This window comes from Lepidochelys kempii, chromosome 28 (genome assembly GCF_965140265.1).
Source record: "Lepidochelys kempii isolate rLepKem1 chromosome 28, rLepKem1.hap2, whole genome shotgun sequence".
NCBI lineage: Eukaryota > Metazoa > Chordata > Testudines > Cheloniidae > Lepidochelys > Lepidochelys kempii.
The window spans coordinates 1402829-1418483 of record NC_133283.1 but is presented as its reverse complement, the minus strand read 5'-3'; the positions used below and the strand labels follow the sequence as shown (position 1 = coordinate 1418483).

Here is a 15655-nt window from a genome sequence, read left to right as displayed (position 1 = left end):
ATCTTTTCTCTGCCTACACAAAGTTTTATGGTGTGTCTCTAGCCTGTGAAATCGCTGATGTCTATTAAGGTGTGAGCTCCGGATCAAACTTTTCCCGCACTCACAGGCTGCTCTCGTGTGTGGATCCTCCGATGAATAGTAAGACTTGAGCTCTGAGTGAACTTTTTACCGCACTCACAGCATTCATAGGGGCGCTCTCCCGTGTGCATTCTCTGATGATTAATAAGGTCCGATTTAAAAGTGAAGCTTTTCCCACACTCAAAGCATTCATGGGGTCTCTCTCCCGTGTGGATCCCCTGATGTCTAATAAGGGATGAGCTCTCAGTGAAACTTTTCCCGCACTCGGAGCACTCATAGGGTTTCTCTCCTGTGTGGATCCTCCGATGTTTAATAAGGCCTGAGCTCTGAGTGAACTTTTTCCCACACTCGCAGCATGTATAGGGGCGCTCTCCTGTGTGGATTCTCTGGTGATTAATAAGGCCTGAGCGCTGAGTGAACTTTTTCCCGCACTCGCAGCACTCATAGGGTCTCTCTCCTGTGTGGTCTGCCTCACGTTTAAGAACGTTTGATTTCTCACTGAACTGTTTCCCCCACTCACAGCATTGATAGGGGCGCTCTCCCGGGTGGATTCTCTGGTGATTAATAAGGCTTGAGAGCTGAGTGAACTTTTTCCCGCACTCACGGCATTCATAGGGACTCTGTTCTGTGTGGCCTCTCTGATGTGCCCTAAGGTTTGATTTCTGACTGAACTGTTTCCCGCACTCGCGGCATTCATAGGGGCGCTCTCCCGTGTGGACCCTCTGATGTTTATTAACGTCTGATTTGAAAGCAAAGCTTTTCCCACACTCACAGCATTTATACGGTCTCTCTCCTGTGTGGATCCTCTGATGTCTTATGAGGGATGAGCTCCGAGTGAAGCTTTTCCCGCACTCACTACACTCATAGGGTCTCTCATCTGTGTGGCTTGCCTGATGTTTAGTAAGGCTTGATTTCTCACTGAACTGTTTCCCGCACTGACAACATTCATAGGGTCTCTCTCCTGTGTGGCTTGTCTGATGTTTCATAAATTTTGATTTCTCAATGAATTGTTTCCCGCACTCAGAGCATTCATAGGGGCGCTCTCCCGTGTGGATCTTCTCATGCTTAAACAGGGCTGAGCTCTGAGCGAATGTTTGCCCACACTCACAGCATGTATAGGGGCGCTCTCCTGTGTGCATTCGCTGGTGATTAATAAGGACTGAGCTCTGAGTGAACTTTTTTCCGCACTCACGGCACTCATAGGGTCTGTCTCCTGTATGGATTCTCTGATGTCTAGTAAGGGTTGAACTCCGAGTGAAGCTTTTCCCGCACTCACAGCACTCATAGGGTCTCTCCCCTATATGGATTCTTTGATGTCTAATAAGGGTTGAACTCCGAGTGAAGCTTTTCCCGCACTCACAGCACTCATAGGGTCTCTCTCTTGTGTGGCTTGTCTGATGTGTAATAAGGTTTGATTTCTCGCTGAACTGTTTCCCGCACTCACAGCATTTGTAGGGGTGCTCCCCTGTGTGGATCCTCTGATGTCTAACGAGGGTGGAGTTCAGAGTGAAGTGTTTCCCACACTCAGTGCATGTGTTTTTTCTCTCTTCTGTAGGTATTCCCTGCTGGGCTGTGATTTCCTTGGAGTCCTGGTGAGCCCCCTGACAATTAATGGATTTACCCACTTTCTCCCTGGGCTGGTTTCCCTGCTGCCTCTCCGGCCTGTGCTGGTTCTCACAGGCTTTCCCCTTCACACAACACCTGGACACATTCCCTTTCGATCCTTGCGATAATCCCCCGCGCGCTTCCACTTGCTCAGCATCTTCCTGCTCAGGATTCAGCTCCTTGTTCTCATTCACCATCCCAGCACCTGTCAGGACAGAGAGAGAAACCTCAGAAACACGGGTGGAAAAGAAGGAAACAAACTGAAATTAGAGCTTGAGAGACAGGGAAAAAAAACCCCTGGTAGTGAATTCTCCTAAACTTTTCTCCACAGCGGCAAGAAGAGAGGATTTGGAGGCAGAACTGTATCCGTCAGGGAGGGAGCTGCTGCCGGGTGTCAGTCAGGATGGGTAGGAAGCCGTAAGCGACAGCTGCCCATAAGGTGCAAGGCCTCCTGGGGATACTCCTGAACTCCGAGAGCTCCCAAGGCCTTTTTAGGGAGTCGCAGGTATTTCTTTCAGCCACGGAACGTTTTTGAATTGATTTAAGGATCCCTCACCTGCGCAGGCACCTCTCGGGATCTCTCCTTCCTCAGAGCCCTGGAGATCCAGGCCCCACGGCTCCTCCCCTTGTTCCAGCTGGGAGATCATGTCAGGTTTGGGAATGGGAAACCCTGCTCAGGGGATAGAAAACAAGGGAGATCAGGGGAGTTCATGGGACATTTCTCACCGAGAAGAGTCTATCGGTTTTACCCCAGCCCATTTTAAAGTACTCAAATCCTGGAGGCAGCTCCCCAGGGGCAGGACATTTTTCTTGCTTTTTGCAGACGTTCCTCTTGGAAGTTTTCTCTCTGATACTAACATGTTTGTGTTAAAAGTAATAGTTTAAAGTGCTCTGAAATCCACATGCAGACCTTTGCTCGGTCTGTACTTAACAGTTTTCCAGCGTAGCTGTGTCAGCTACGGGTGTGAAAAATCACACCACTGACCAATGTTCCCTCGAATATTTTCCATCCACGTGCGGGTTGAATTTTGTTATGCGCTCCACCAGCATTGAGGTAATGTGTGGGTGCGCGCTACCAGTTCAAACAAAACCCTAGATAGAATATATATTCTTAAACAGTTCCTAGGTATGGAGGAAGAAGAGAGAATATTAAACAAGGGATAATTATCAAGGTGCACTGCTTAAGATGTGTATTTAATATGAAATCAAATAAAAAGAAAATGGACACTGCCCTTGGAGTACATGTATTTTATCATCCTTTCTAACAACTCAAGCTAGTAAACACACCCAAATGTGGCCTACTGAAAACAGCTATAGAAATAAAACAAAGCCATGGCCACTTAGTAAAAGCATAAAAAGTATGCACCGGAGACCCAATTTAATAACCTCCTCCTACCATACAGCCTGATCACTAAATCTTCAGGGAAAGCTGCTCTCAAAAAATGAAGCATCTGCCAAAACACTAGCATGCTACCGACTTTCGCAGTTCCCCAAACTATCCCTCTTGCATGCATATTATCTGCGCACACAGCCCAGCTTTAAGATGCTAAACAAATCTATGAGTCAACTAGAAACAGTCATGCTCTCATCGCAAATATTAATACAATATTGTCTGATACTGGAAAGGAGAGTAGAAGGTTTTCACTCAGGCTTATACCATTTCTATGGGATGTCAATTCTTAACTTGGTGAATACTTCACACACGTAGAACAGGAAAAAGAAGTAATAAAGCAACACACAGCAAACAAAACCCCGAACAAACAAGTGACAACACTGAAAATACAAAGGGAAGTAAAACAGCAACTGGCTGGTGATGGGTATTTTAAATGAGTGTCCAGGACCTATGCAAGTGCAACAGAGCCCTGCAGAAACAGGCAAAGTTCTCCTGTTTTCACATTGTGTGTGTGTGTCACCAACTCAAAAACTCAGAGCAGAAGCCCTGGAGCAGACTGACACATGGCTTCGGAGTTTACAGACAGATCCCTGCTTCAGAGAGCTTGCAAGTAAGGTCTTCATCCTACAAAACACCTATTCCTACTTCTGAGTCAATGGGAGTACTCTGACATGCCAGAACTATACCAGATGGAAAGCATTAAGGCCAGATCTTTGCTAATACCTCTCCCCAGACAAATTCTAAAACTTAATGGGAATCACTTGTCTGGAATCCAACTCTAATTGAAAGGCCAAACAGCATCCATGGTCAAGTTCTTCCAGTTTTAACAATTTCCCATGTATTGATTAGTAACACAGGATATTTTTTAAAAAATCATTAAGATCTCCGTGTTCAGATACCTCCCAAGAATTATGTTGTAAAAGAATCCTTTTTTCTTTTTCTTTCTTACCTTAAGCCATTAACACCCATGTAAACTTTGTTTGAAATGTAACCATGCCAATGTCACGAGCTAGGCCTAGCCAGGTGCTTTTGCTCCAATATTTATTCACTAAAGCCCCAATCCCGCAAACGCCTATGTATGGATGCCCTCCAGAGGCATAACTGTTTGCAGGATCAGTACCTAAGAGAGAGTAAATAGCATGAAAGCAGCTTCTTAAAGCGACACTGTGCCCGCAAGGGCTGGGGGGGGGGGGGAAGATATCAGCGAAAGGAGGACACTCAGGCCTAAGAATAGCAAACTATGCTTTATTGAAGGAAGGAAGAACTTACGCTCCAATCTGCATGGGGAGCCCCTAGGATGCGCAGAGGGACTGTAGGGGACTCTGGCCGTTCGGGACAGCTGACCAGGCAGGACTCCACCAGTGGGGAGTCCTCTGTGGCACTGTATTCTCTGCACTTATCTCGGGGTTACATGCGGTCAACAGCTGGCTACATTCTTATATGTACAATTTATGCTTGTTACATAAACTGACTCGTTTACAGGCAAAAATATGCTGAGCTAGGCTACAATATCTTTTGGCAGGATCTGTCGGACAAAGTTCATTGAAACCGCCTGCATCCTCCACTTACATCCAGTCACATACTCAGTCGACCACTTAGCTCCTCGCCAATCTTCCGCAACCTTGCCCCTGCAGACACCAATCAAAATAAAAATCACAGATCTATTTCTTTTAACCTTGGATTGCTGTACTTTACCCATCAGATCACTACGACAGAAAGATCAAAGTGTTTTTTCAGTTTAAAGAAAAGGAGTACTCGTGGCACCTTAGAGACTAACCAATTTATTTGAGCATAAGCTTTCGTGAGCTAAATTGGTTAGTCTCTAAGGTGCCACGAGTACTCCTTTTCTTTTTGTGAATACAGACTAACACGGCTGTTACTCTGAAACCTTTTTTCAGTTTCTTCAGTGTGTGGACTGGACAGCAGTTTAGAGCCTGATCCTGCAGTTATTGAGACCTCACTGCAACCTAATCTGCAGTCTGCACTCTTTAAAAATACTCATATAACCTCCTCAGAACTCTAGGAAGAGGACAGATTAATTACACGTATCTACAAAAGCAGCCTAAAGGCTTTACAATAAAAAAAACACCAGTACAAGTCGTATTCTGCATTAAGATCTGCTAATGCAGAATCCCTCCGCCCTCTTTACTGCTCTGCTCTGGATCTGTCTCCCTCCAGTCAAACTAAATCTTAGCCCAGTCTTTCTCACATCTCTGGCAGATGTCCACCAGCTGTCAACTGAAATGCAACATGGCCCAAAGCAAGCTCTTCATCTTTCCCTGCTAATACTAAGTGGAAAATATTTTGGTTTAGAACCGCAGAGGATTCACTGTTTTGTGTTTGCTCCCTAATTCTAACAGGGGAAAATAGCGGGGGTGCCACATTATTCCTTCCCCATCAGATTATTCCTGGGATATTTCAGATCTCGTAATTATATCAACAATCAGGTGGTAATTAATACCAGCTCCTCACCCTAGCCTTATAGTTACCTCAACAACAAGAAAAGGCAAGATGTGCTTGGACTGATCTTGCTCTGATGCATTAATCAGACAATGGAGTTTCCCCAGCACCCCACCTCCCATGTAGCCACATTCCCCGCATGCCCCAAAATGCCAGCAACCCGCCCAAAATCTTAGCACCCCAACCCACGTGCAGCCTACTCCCACCAGCCCCTCCACCCCCCGACCCGTGCAGCCTGCTCCCCCAGCCCAGCCTGGAGCGGAGAGTGAGTTCTGCATCTCCCCCGCACCGGCAGCTGCAGCCCAGCTGGGAGTTGGGACACCCTAAACTCCCCTCCCCAACCTCACTCCACCCACCCCCTATTTCCCCCCCATAACCTCACCTTTTTCCATGTCCTGTCCAGGGGCACCTAATTAGTGGAGCCATGCGTGTGCGGCACATCTAATTAGGTGCGTGGCCCTTCATTCTCTCATGGGCAGCTGCCCAGGGGTGCACCTTAGAGAGAACTATACCGCTAACCATCATAGCTAGGACGGCAAAAGCTCTAGGGTACACACAGTCATAGTGGCAAAAAAAAAAAAACCACTGAACAAAAATGACAGTAATGAAATGCCCATAAACTACATTAATGCAGAGTTACAGTGGCCCAGTGCTTCCTCCTGCCCTCCCAGCATGTGGATGGGAGCTAAAGTTAAACCTCTGAAAACTAGGAAATGAAGAGTTAAAGTACATGTCCTAACTGCAACACAACCTTAACTCTGCCCCTTCCCTATCCCTGGAGTTGGCACTCGCCACTGGGAATGGTTCAGGAAGGCTGGTGGAAAGGTTTACAAATTACCAGGGAAGTGACAGCTTCAACATCTCAGGAAGTCTTTGAGTCAAGACTAGATGCCTTTCTGGAAGATGCTTTAATCTAACACAAAGCATTCAGCTCAACTTGGCAGCAAATGGATGAAATTCTGTGGCCTGTGTTATAGAAGAGGTCAGACTAGATGACCTAATCGTCACATCTGGCCATAAAAACCCATGAATCTACAACAGATACAAGGAAGGACTAAGAGAACATGCCACTGTTTGTGTTGTGTTGCACAGACGGGAATACCGGCATTTACCTGCATGCCCTCCAGCTGTGTGCACTCCGTCATCTCTAGCTAGAATTTGTCGCTGGAGGGATTACTGGGAGCAGCTTGGCAGAGCTGTGACTGGGATATGAAGGGGGGTGCGTGTGAAACTTGGGGCACCAAGTCTGCCTCATTTCCATGCTGAGTGTTGTAGGTTGTGTCAGTGAAGGTGCACAAGGATCTGTTCTTGTCACATAGACGGTCAGCAGCCTGGTGGTGTATGTGTAAAGAGAAGTTGTTAGACTTTGTGCTGTACTGCTCCTGTTCCCAAAGTGTTGTGTAGCAGGGGAGGGCAGAGGGTGTCACTCTATGTGTCACTGGCATGCTGGGGTGATGCTGAAACAGGACAGAGTAGAGGTTGCATTCTGGGGCTGGTGTGAACCTTAACTCTGCATTTCCCCTTCCAAGAACCGAGGGGACAGGAATCCTTACCCAGCGAGGTCACACTCTCATAGTTCTCCTGCATGACGTCTCTGCAGAGGGCTCTCTGAGCGGGGTCCGGCAGAGCCCCCTCTTCCCTGGTGAAATACACAGCCACCTCCTCGAAGGTCACCGGTCCCTGAAAGAGCAAGAGTCCAAAACTCAGGACCTGCTGCCCCACTCACAACCCCACTATTCGTGGGGGAGAGGAGCCAATCAAATTGGAGCTCCGGGAGGCTCCCTGTCAAAAGAGTTTCAACCCCCCACAAGGCTCCGAGCATCCAGGAAACACCAGGGTGAGGGGACGAAGAGAGAGCTCCTCGTCTCTCCCAGCAGATCCATCACACAGACTAACCAGAGACATGCAGGAGATGGGGCCCCGAGCAGGGTCTAGGCAGAGCTGCCTGGTAGGAAGAGAATGGAGCGTCAATCATTTTAAGAGAAATAGGGGAAGGATCTCCTTGGAATTGATGAGCCACATGGGATAATGAGAGAGAAAAGGGGAAGAACTAGAGAGAATTTGGAGCAGTGTGAGAGAGCGAAGAGGCACAAATAGGGAAAGGGTGCAATGAACTCCCCCCCCCTCCCCCACTTCTCCTCCTCGGATTTCCTGCACAGAGACAGTTCAAAGGCCCCGACCGACCGACCTCCCCCGCCCTGCACCTCCGGTTTTTCCCCTTCCCCACACCCCAGGGGAACCCCGCCAGGCCCCAGTCTCTCTCCCCCCCCCAATCCCAGCCGTGCCGGGGCCGACCCCCGGGGGCTGCAGCGTCTGGGGCTCCCCGGGGCAGAGAGTCACGCTTCCCCCGGGGGCTCTCGGGCACCTGGAGTCTCTGGCTCCGGAGCGGACGGGGGCAGAGCCCGGGGCTGGCTCCCCGCGGGGAACGGACCTGCCCCGGGCCCGATCTCCGGGCTTTGTTCTCCTGCTTCCTCCAGCCCGCCCCGCTCCCGGCTGCTCCTGCCCCTTCCTGTGGGTCCTGCAGACGCCGGGCCCCGGCGTGCCTGTGAGTCGCGGAGCCGCTGCAGGGGCTGAGCCCGGGGCCGGGCCGGGCCGGGCCGGGCCGGGGGAGGCGGCGGCGGGTCGGTGCAGGCGGGACCGTGCTGCGGGGGGGTCGGTGCGACCGTCGCCTTTTTTCGGGCTGCGGGGGGGCGGGGCTCCTCCCTCCCCGCGAGCTTTGGGCGAGCCTGCGGGGGGCGGGTCGGCTGCTCCAAGCGCCCCAGCCGGCCCCCGCGGGGCTTGTGCGGCTCTGAGCCTCCGGCCCTGGCGCCAGACCGCGGGCGGCTGGTCCCGGGGGCTGCGAAGGGCGCCCCAGCCCCGCGGGGCCAGGGGGAGGCTCAGCCCGCGGGGGGCGCTGCAGCGGGGCCCTAGTGCGCAGAGCCCCCGCTCCTTGCAAGCCTGGGGGGCGTAGTGTGAAAATCTCTGCTTTCGCAAAAGGAAAAGGGGAAACTTTCGTGAGCTCATGCTCAAATAAATGGGTTAGTCTCTAAGGTGCCACAAATCCTCCTTTCCTTTTTGTGAATACAGACTCACAGGGCTGTTATCTGGCATCTCTGTTTTGGCTACTTAGGGGGCAGGGCGCATGCTCAGTAACATCTGCGGAAGCCGCTGCCCTTCTGCCTCTGCCCTTCCGTGGCCCCCGGTTCTGCCGGCTGCCCTTCACCGGGCTCAGAAAGGGGCCAGGGGGCAGATCGGAGCGGGGGGGGGGGGTCAAGCAGCTGGAGGCAGGGTTAGGAGGGGGCTGAGGGCAAAATCGTGGGGGGAGGAACCGGGCGTGAGGCCTGCCTGAGGGTGAGGGGGGCAAAAGCCCGGCACAGGCAGAGGGGGGCCAGTTACACTCCAGTGCGACACCAGTGTTTGCAATGGGGGGGGGCAGAGGGGCTTCTTTATTTCCCCTCCCCCAGACAGCACCTCCCAGCATGGGCTTCCCGGGGCTGGTGCTTCAAGGCCCAGGCGGGGCACGGCCCAGTCGCGGCAGCGTCTCCCTGGCTGGTGAAGGAAGAGCAGGGAGGCCTTGTGGCACCTTAGAGGCTAACACATGTATTTGGGCAGAAGCTTTCGTGGGCTGGACCCCACTTTGGTCATCTCTAAGGTGCCACGAGGACTCCTCGTTCTGTTTGCCGATGCAGACTAACCCGGCGACCCCTCTGATCTCTGTCTGATGTTACCTACCGGGGGCTGCAGGAGACTTGATTCAGTGAAATGTTTGACCTACACCCCCTCACCTCACCTGACTCATCAGTAACTGCTCCTGTTAGCACATTAAGACAGAGAGCAATTTTTTACACTGGGGGGGACTGAGCCGTCTCTGTGCAGCCAGGAATTTCCAGGGGGAGAAGTGGGGGGCAGGGGTGCATTAATTGCACCCTTTCCCTGTTTGTGCCACTTCTCTCTAAAGTAAACTACGAGGAGAGGTAGAAATGCTGGAGGGTAGGGATAGGATACAGAGGGACCTAGACAAATTGGAGGATTGGGCCAAAAGAAATCGGATGAGGTTCAACAAGGACAAGTGCAGAGTCCTGCCCTTAGGATGGAAGAATCCCATGCACCGCTACAGACTAGGGACCGAATGGCTCGGCAGCAGTTCTGCGGAAAAGGACCTAGGGGTGACAGTGGACAAGAAGCTGGATATGAGTCAGCAGTGTGCCCTTGTTGCCAAGAAGGCCAATGGCATTTTGGGATGTATACGTAGGGGCATTGCCAGCAGATCGAGGGACGTGATCGTTCCCCTCTATTTGACATTGGTGAGGCCTCATCTGGAGTACTGTGTCCAGTTTTGGGCCCCACACTACAAGAAGGATGTGGAAAAATTGTGAAGAGTCCAGCGGAGGGCAACAAAAATGATTAGGGGTCTGGAACACATGACTTATGAGGAGAGGCTGAGGGAACTGGGATTGTTTAGTCTGCAGAAGAGAAGAATGAGGGGGGATTTGATAGCTGCTTTCAACTACCTGAAAGGGGGTTCCAAAGAGGATGGATCTAGACTGTTCTCAATGGTAGCAGATGACAGAACAAGGAGTAATGGTCTCAAGTTGCAGTGGGGGAGATTTAGGTTGGATATTAGGAAAAACTTTTTCACTAGGAGGGTGGTGAAACACTGGAATGCGTTACCTAGGGAGGTGGTGGAAGCTCCTTCCTTAGAAGTTTTTACGGTCAGGCTTGACAAAGCCCTGGCTGGGATGATTTAATTGGGGATTGGTCCTGCTTTGAGCAGGGGATTGGACTGGATGGCCTCCTGAGGTCCCTTTCAACCCTGATATTCTATGATTCTCTCACACACTGATACAAATCGTCTCTAGTTCCTCCCCTTTTCTCTCTGCTGGGCCCCTCTCAGAGAGCCCTCTGCAGAGATGTCATGCAGGAGAACTATGAGAGTGTGACCTCGCTGGGTAAGGATTCCTGTCCCCTCGGTTCTTGGAAGGGGAAATGCAGAGTTAAGGTTCACAATACCCCACAATACAGCCTCTACGCTGTCCTGTTTCAGCATCACCCCAGCATGCCAGTGACACACAGAGTGACACCCTCTGCCCTCCCCTGCTACACAACACTTTGGGAACAGGAGCAGTACAGCACAAAGTCTAACAACTTCTCTTTACCAATACGCCACCAGGCTGCTGACCGTCTATGTGACAAGAACACATCCTTGTGCACCTTCACTGACACAACCTACAACACTCAGCATGGAAATGAGGCAGACTTGGTGCCCCAAGTTTCACACGCACCCCCCTTCATATCCCAGTCACAGCTCTGCCAAGCTGCTCCCAGTAATCCCTCCAGCAACAAATTCTAGCTAGAGATGACGGAGTGCACACAGCTGGAGGGCATGCAGGTAAATGCCGGTATTCCCGTCTGTGCAACACAACACAAACAGTGGCATGTTCTCTTAGTCCTTCCTTGTATCTATGGTAGATTCATGGGTTTTTTATGGCCAGATGTGACGATTAGGTCATCTAGTCTGACCTCTTCTATACCACAGGCCACAGAATTTCATCCATTTGCTGCCGAGTTGAGCTGAGTACCTGGTGTTTGACTAAATCATCTTCCAGAAAGGCATCTAGTCTTGACCTGAAGACTCCCTGAGATGGAGCATTCTCCGCCTCCCTTCATAGTTTGTAAACCTTTGCACCAGCCCTACTGAACCACTCCCAGTGGCGAGTGCCAACTCCAGGGACAGGGGAGGGGCAGAGTTAAGGTCGTCTTGTGGTTATGGCATGTACTTTAACTCTTCATTTCCTAGTTTTCAGAGGTTTAACTTTAGCTCCCATCCACATGCTTGGAGGGCAGGAGGAAGCACTGGGCCACTGTTACTCTGCATTAATGTAGTTTATGGGCATTTAATTACCTTGATTTTATTCAGTGGGGTTTTTTTGCCACTATGACTGTGTGTACCTAGAGCTTTTCCCTGCTGATGGGTCTGTCCACCCATGCTCTGTCCATTCTTCTACTGTCTGTCTCCTCGGATCCCTTCACAGGGTGGAGGGTTTAATGCCCAGATCTGTGGGCTACACGTTTTCAAAGTCTCCCATCAGTTTCAAAACCCCAAGAAGAGCCAAGCAGCCCCCAGCCTCTCCTGCCCCCTCTCTCTGGGCAGCTCAGCTGGGCCCAGACCCATCCCTCACCTGGCTCACAAAGGGACTGTGGGTTTCCCTGGCATCTAGGTAAGTAGATAGTGAACCCCATGCCAGGGGCCTGGCCTGAGCCTGCCAGCCCTTTGAGAGAGGAGCCACCCCCAGGTCCTGCTGGGTGTCCTGAATCTAAGGGTCACCGGCACTGGGGAGCTGTCTGGGGACCAAGCAGCCTGTGTCTCTGAGACAAGCTCGCTGGGGCTGGCTGAAGAAGGAGCAATGCAGAGGGGTTACTGCAGGCTGAGAGAGGAGTCTTTGTGCTCATTGCACGTCCAGCACCAAGCCATCACGTGGCTGGTTCTTGGTAAGAGACAGTGGCCTTTTCTTCCTGCCCAGAGAATCCCGCACAGAAAAGGTGCCAGGACATTTTTTGTGTCCTTTCCTAGAATTTTAAAGCTCACAACCTGAACAAAGAGGGATTGCACCATGGGGAGCCGTTATGACCTCCCCACGGGTCATCAGCAGAACAGGGCCATTCGATCCACCGCATACAGACCTCTGCGCCTTGAGCAAGTAGTAACTGAGAGCTGTAGGCTGTCCTGCATGTGGGCCAGCCACTAGAGGGGGATCCTCTACCACCGAGATGACAAAACGTTGAGCCTGAACAGGGAAGCGAGCTGGTTCAATGGGACATGAGGGAAATAGAGAAGTTGTCACCACTGGAGTAAAAGACGTTTACAGCGGCTGAGGTTCTGGCCCATTTACTCCAATGGAGCCAGGGTGATTAACATCAGCTGGGGATCTGGCCCATCTGCTCGTCTTTTCCCCAATCCTGCTCGCAGACCCTACCAGCTGCTGCTGCCCCTCAGTCCCGGCTGTGAGGGGTGTGAAGCCCGTTCGTTGTGCAGTGCCTAGTTCCCAGATATCTGAGGGACTTCAGCTGCCCTCTGTCCCCAGGGCCCCCCACTCCCAATCCAGCTCCTACTGCTCCAAGGGGCCTTCTGCCAGGAGAGGAGCATGGCGGGGGGATGGGTCCCTGTTAGCCAGTTCTCTCTAGCTAGGACAGTCAGGGTGCCCAGCACTGGGGTCTCTGAGCGCTGTGGTCCTGTGTGGGCTGCCACTCGCCTTCCCCTCCTTTGGTCTCATCGTGCATTGAATCCAGCCTTTTTTCTCTCCACCACCATCATCCTAAACATGCTGCACTTGCCTCCTGCTCCCTGTTGTGTGTAAAGAGACTTCTCTGTAACCTCTGCCTGCTTCCCCCACCCCATTTCCTCACCGTTCAGTCTGTGTTGATGTGGCTTTTTCTCTCCAGGATCCCCCCCTTCTCCTTCGGCATTGAGCATCCTCCCGGGAAGCCCACGAGGTTGGATTCTGAGAAGCACCAAGGTGACCTAGGAGCACAAACCCCCACTGCCCTTCCATGGGACTGGCGCTTGGCCCTTTGCTGTGAGCAGGATTTGAACCTGTGCAGGCAAAGCTCATGGGATTGGGGGAACCAGAGTCAGGCTGGGGCAGAATGTGCCGTTTGACACCACCCCCCCTCGGATAGGTTTGTGCTTTGGTGACCCTGTGATTCCATTCCCAGATCACAGAACCCCACGAAGCAGAGATTTACAGATTAACGGGGTGGGGGCTCGTGCTGAGCGAAGGCTGTTGTGACCACAGAAAAAGCCATAGTGGGGTTTGAAGGACAAATCCCCAACCAGAGCCCTTGCTGGAGCTGGGGTGATCTCTGGTTCTTTCCTTGTTTTTAATGTTTTCTGGGCAGTGCTTTCCCCTGAAGAATAAACGTGCTTGCACCAAAGAGCTGGGTGGGTATCAGTGTTGGCCGTGACACTGCCCTTAGTCACTGCAGAGACAGCAAAGGGCAGGCGCTGGCCGTTTAGGACTTGTTGAGAGCTCGTACAGTGTAAACAGGGCTGGTGCAGCCTGGAAATACGCTGTTCAGGAGAGGGAGAGACACGTGTCTCTGCCCAAGAGAGGTGACATCTGGGAAGTCTAAGGGTGGGTGTCACTGGTGGACCACGGAGGGGGAATCCAGGTGCAGTTGCCCTGGAGGTTACAGCGGGACCCTGCAGCCAGCATGGCCAGCTCCAATCACCCACTGGCCTGAACTGCCATGCAGTGTTTTTAACACAACCTCGAGATCTCCTGCAGCTGTGGAAGAAAGGGAGCTGGAGACATGGGTAAAGGGTTTCCCATCCCTCCAGGGGCAGGGGAGGGAGAGCAGTCATCTGCCATGGAGTCAGTACCTTCCCCCCCGCCCCACAATAATGTGACAGGGGGGATGTGTGATGGGGCGTACACACCGCACACTGGGCCGGAAGCGGTTAACCTCACACTGCGGGCGAAGGAATTCCCGCCTCTCAGACCGTACTGGGCATGCTCCAGGTGTTATGCTCAGTATAAAAAGGGAGCAGCCTGGGCTGACCACTGGAGAAGAAGGATCTCTGTGGGAGGTGCCCACTGGAGAGCTGGACCAGAGATCTGTTGCCATCAGGAGCCTGGAGACCCCCATGTTTCATGAACTGCAGCTGCAGGAAGCGACAGCAGGCGGGTGAGCGAGTGGTGTCTCCCACCTGCGTGAGGTCAGCATGTTTCGGTGGGATTCCCCGCTGACAGACCACTCTAGGGCTCTGGGTTGGGGCCTGGTGGAGTCGGGTGCCCCTCTACCTGGACCAACAACCCCTGGTGGTGGCACCCCTGGGTATCGGCCACTAGGCCGCGCTGTCCTGAATTCAAGGGCCGCAGTATTGATGCTGGCCTCTAGGCCATGCTGCCCTGTACCTGAGGGCTGCCATGCGACCCTGATCTCTGAATCTCATCATGACAAGACCCAGTACAGGCTGGTAGGCTGTAACTGCGGTAACCGCATGCTCCTTGCCCACCCTGCCAGGGGCCAGGGTGTACATGTACACCCTGGCACAGTGTATATATACACTGTGACAAGGACAGTCTGCCCCTCCCAGTAGAGACGATTTGTACCTGTGATACTAGAAGGGCACAATGTAAAGGGGTGGGGGAGGACATGAGCTCCCCCTGTGTCACCTCTGGGAGGAACCTTCCAGCCCCACATCCCTGGCTCAGGGAGACTCACAGCATCAGTGTCTCCCTGGAGCTCCTGTGCACACCTGGGCACTTCAGCAGGGTGAGGGGGGCAGGAAATGTCCCTAAGTTGGCTGAGCAGAAAGACCCTGCTCCAGGCACATATGGGGAGCAGAGGGGATGGGACGGAGCCACTTCTCCCACCGGCTGAGATACCCCCTTCCACCAACCTCTCATCATGCAGACAGACACGCTGGCCCACGCCCACCCTCACTACTCCTGAAAGTCTGCGCTGGGAGCTCATTTTCCCTTGTGTGAGCCCCCTAGGATGAGATGCGTGTGGCCTCCCCCAGCTGGTCCCATCTGAGAACCTAAGAGTTAATATTGAGGAAGTTGATAAGGCTCCGAGTCGGGCTGGCTGATCTCTACGGTTCTGGCCATGTAGCTTAGTGGAAGACAAGACTCAATATCCCTTTTATACATTTCATTAAAATGAACAAACAAAAATGAACACCACATCTAACTAAACCTAAACTATTAACACCACTCAGCTAACTCTGGGGCACACAGTACTGGGATCTCGATCAGGCCAGATCCGGAAATCACTCAGTTAACAATGATCTTGCTTTGGAATCAAATCATCAGTTCAGCCAAATCATCAGAATTATAAAGCAGAAAATCAGCCCTTATAAACCCTGAAACAGGAACCCAAGGAGGCAGCTGTCCACATTGTTCACATTTAAGCCACAACTTTGGAGCGTCCATCTTAGACCTCACCAGCATATCGCTAACCTCCCGGTGGCTTCTACAGATTAAAAACCTTAAAATAGACACAGACCTTAATGCACAGAGTTTTAACGGTATGTATCCGCCAGCTCAGGTTCTCTGACCACTTTCACCGAACGAGGAGCACATGTTCAACCATTTTCTAGGGCAGCATTTTAGGGTTATTTAGATTTGGGAATTG

General features: G+C 51.9%; 1 protein-coding gene across 1 annotated transcript in view; it reads right to left on the bottom strand.

Moving 5' to 3' along the window:
• LOC140904144 (uncharacterized) overlaps positions 1-15655 on the bottom strand; it is a 30559-nt gene continuing 14904 nt past the window's right edge. The window contains exons 7-11 of the mRNA XM_073326456.1: positions 14075-14177; positions 7902-8500; positions 7090-7216; positions 2240-2353; positions 1-1888 (exon numbers count right to left, since the gene is read on the bottom strand). Coding sequence (XP_073182557.1) covers positions 84-1888; positions 2240-2353; positions 7090-7216; positions 7902-8500; positions 14075-14177 — 2748 coding nt within the window. The 3' untranslated portion in view covers positions 1-83. The remainder of the gene's footprint in view (positions 1889-2239; positions 2354-7089; positions 7217-7901; positions 8501-14074; positions 14178-15655) is intronic.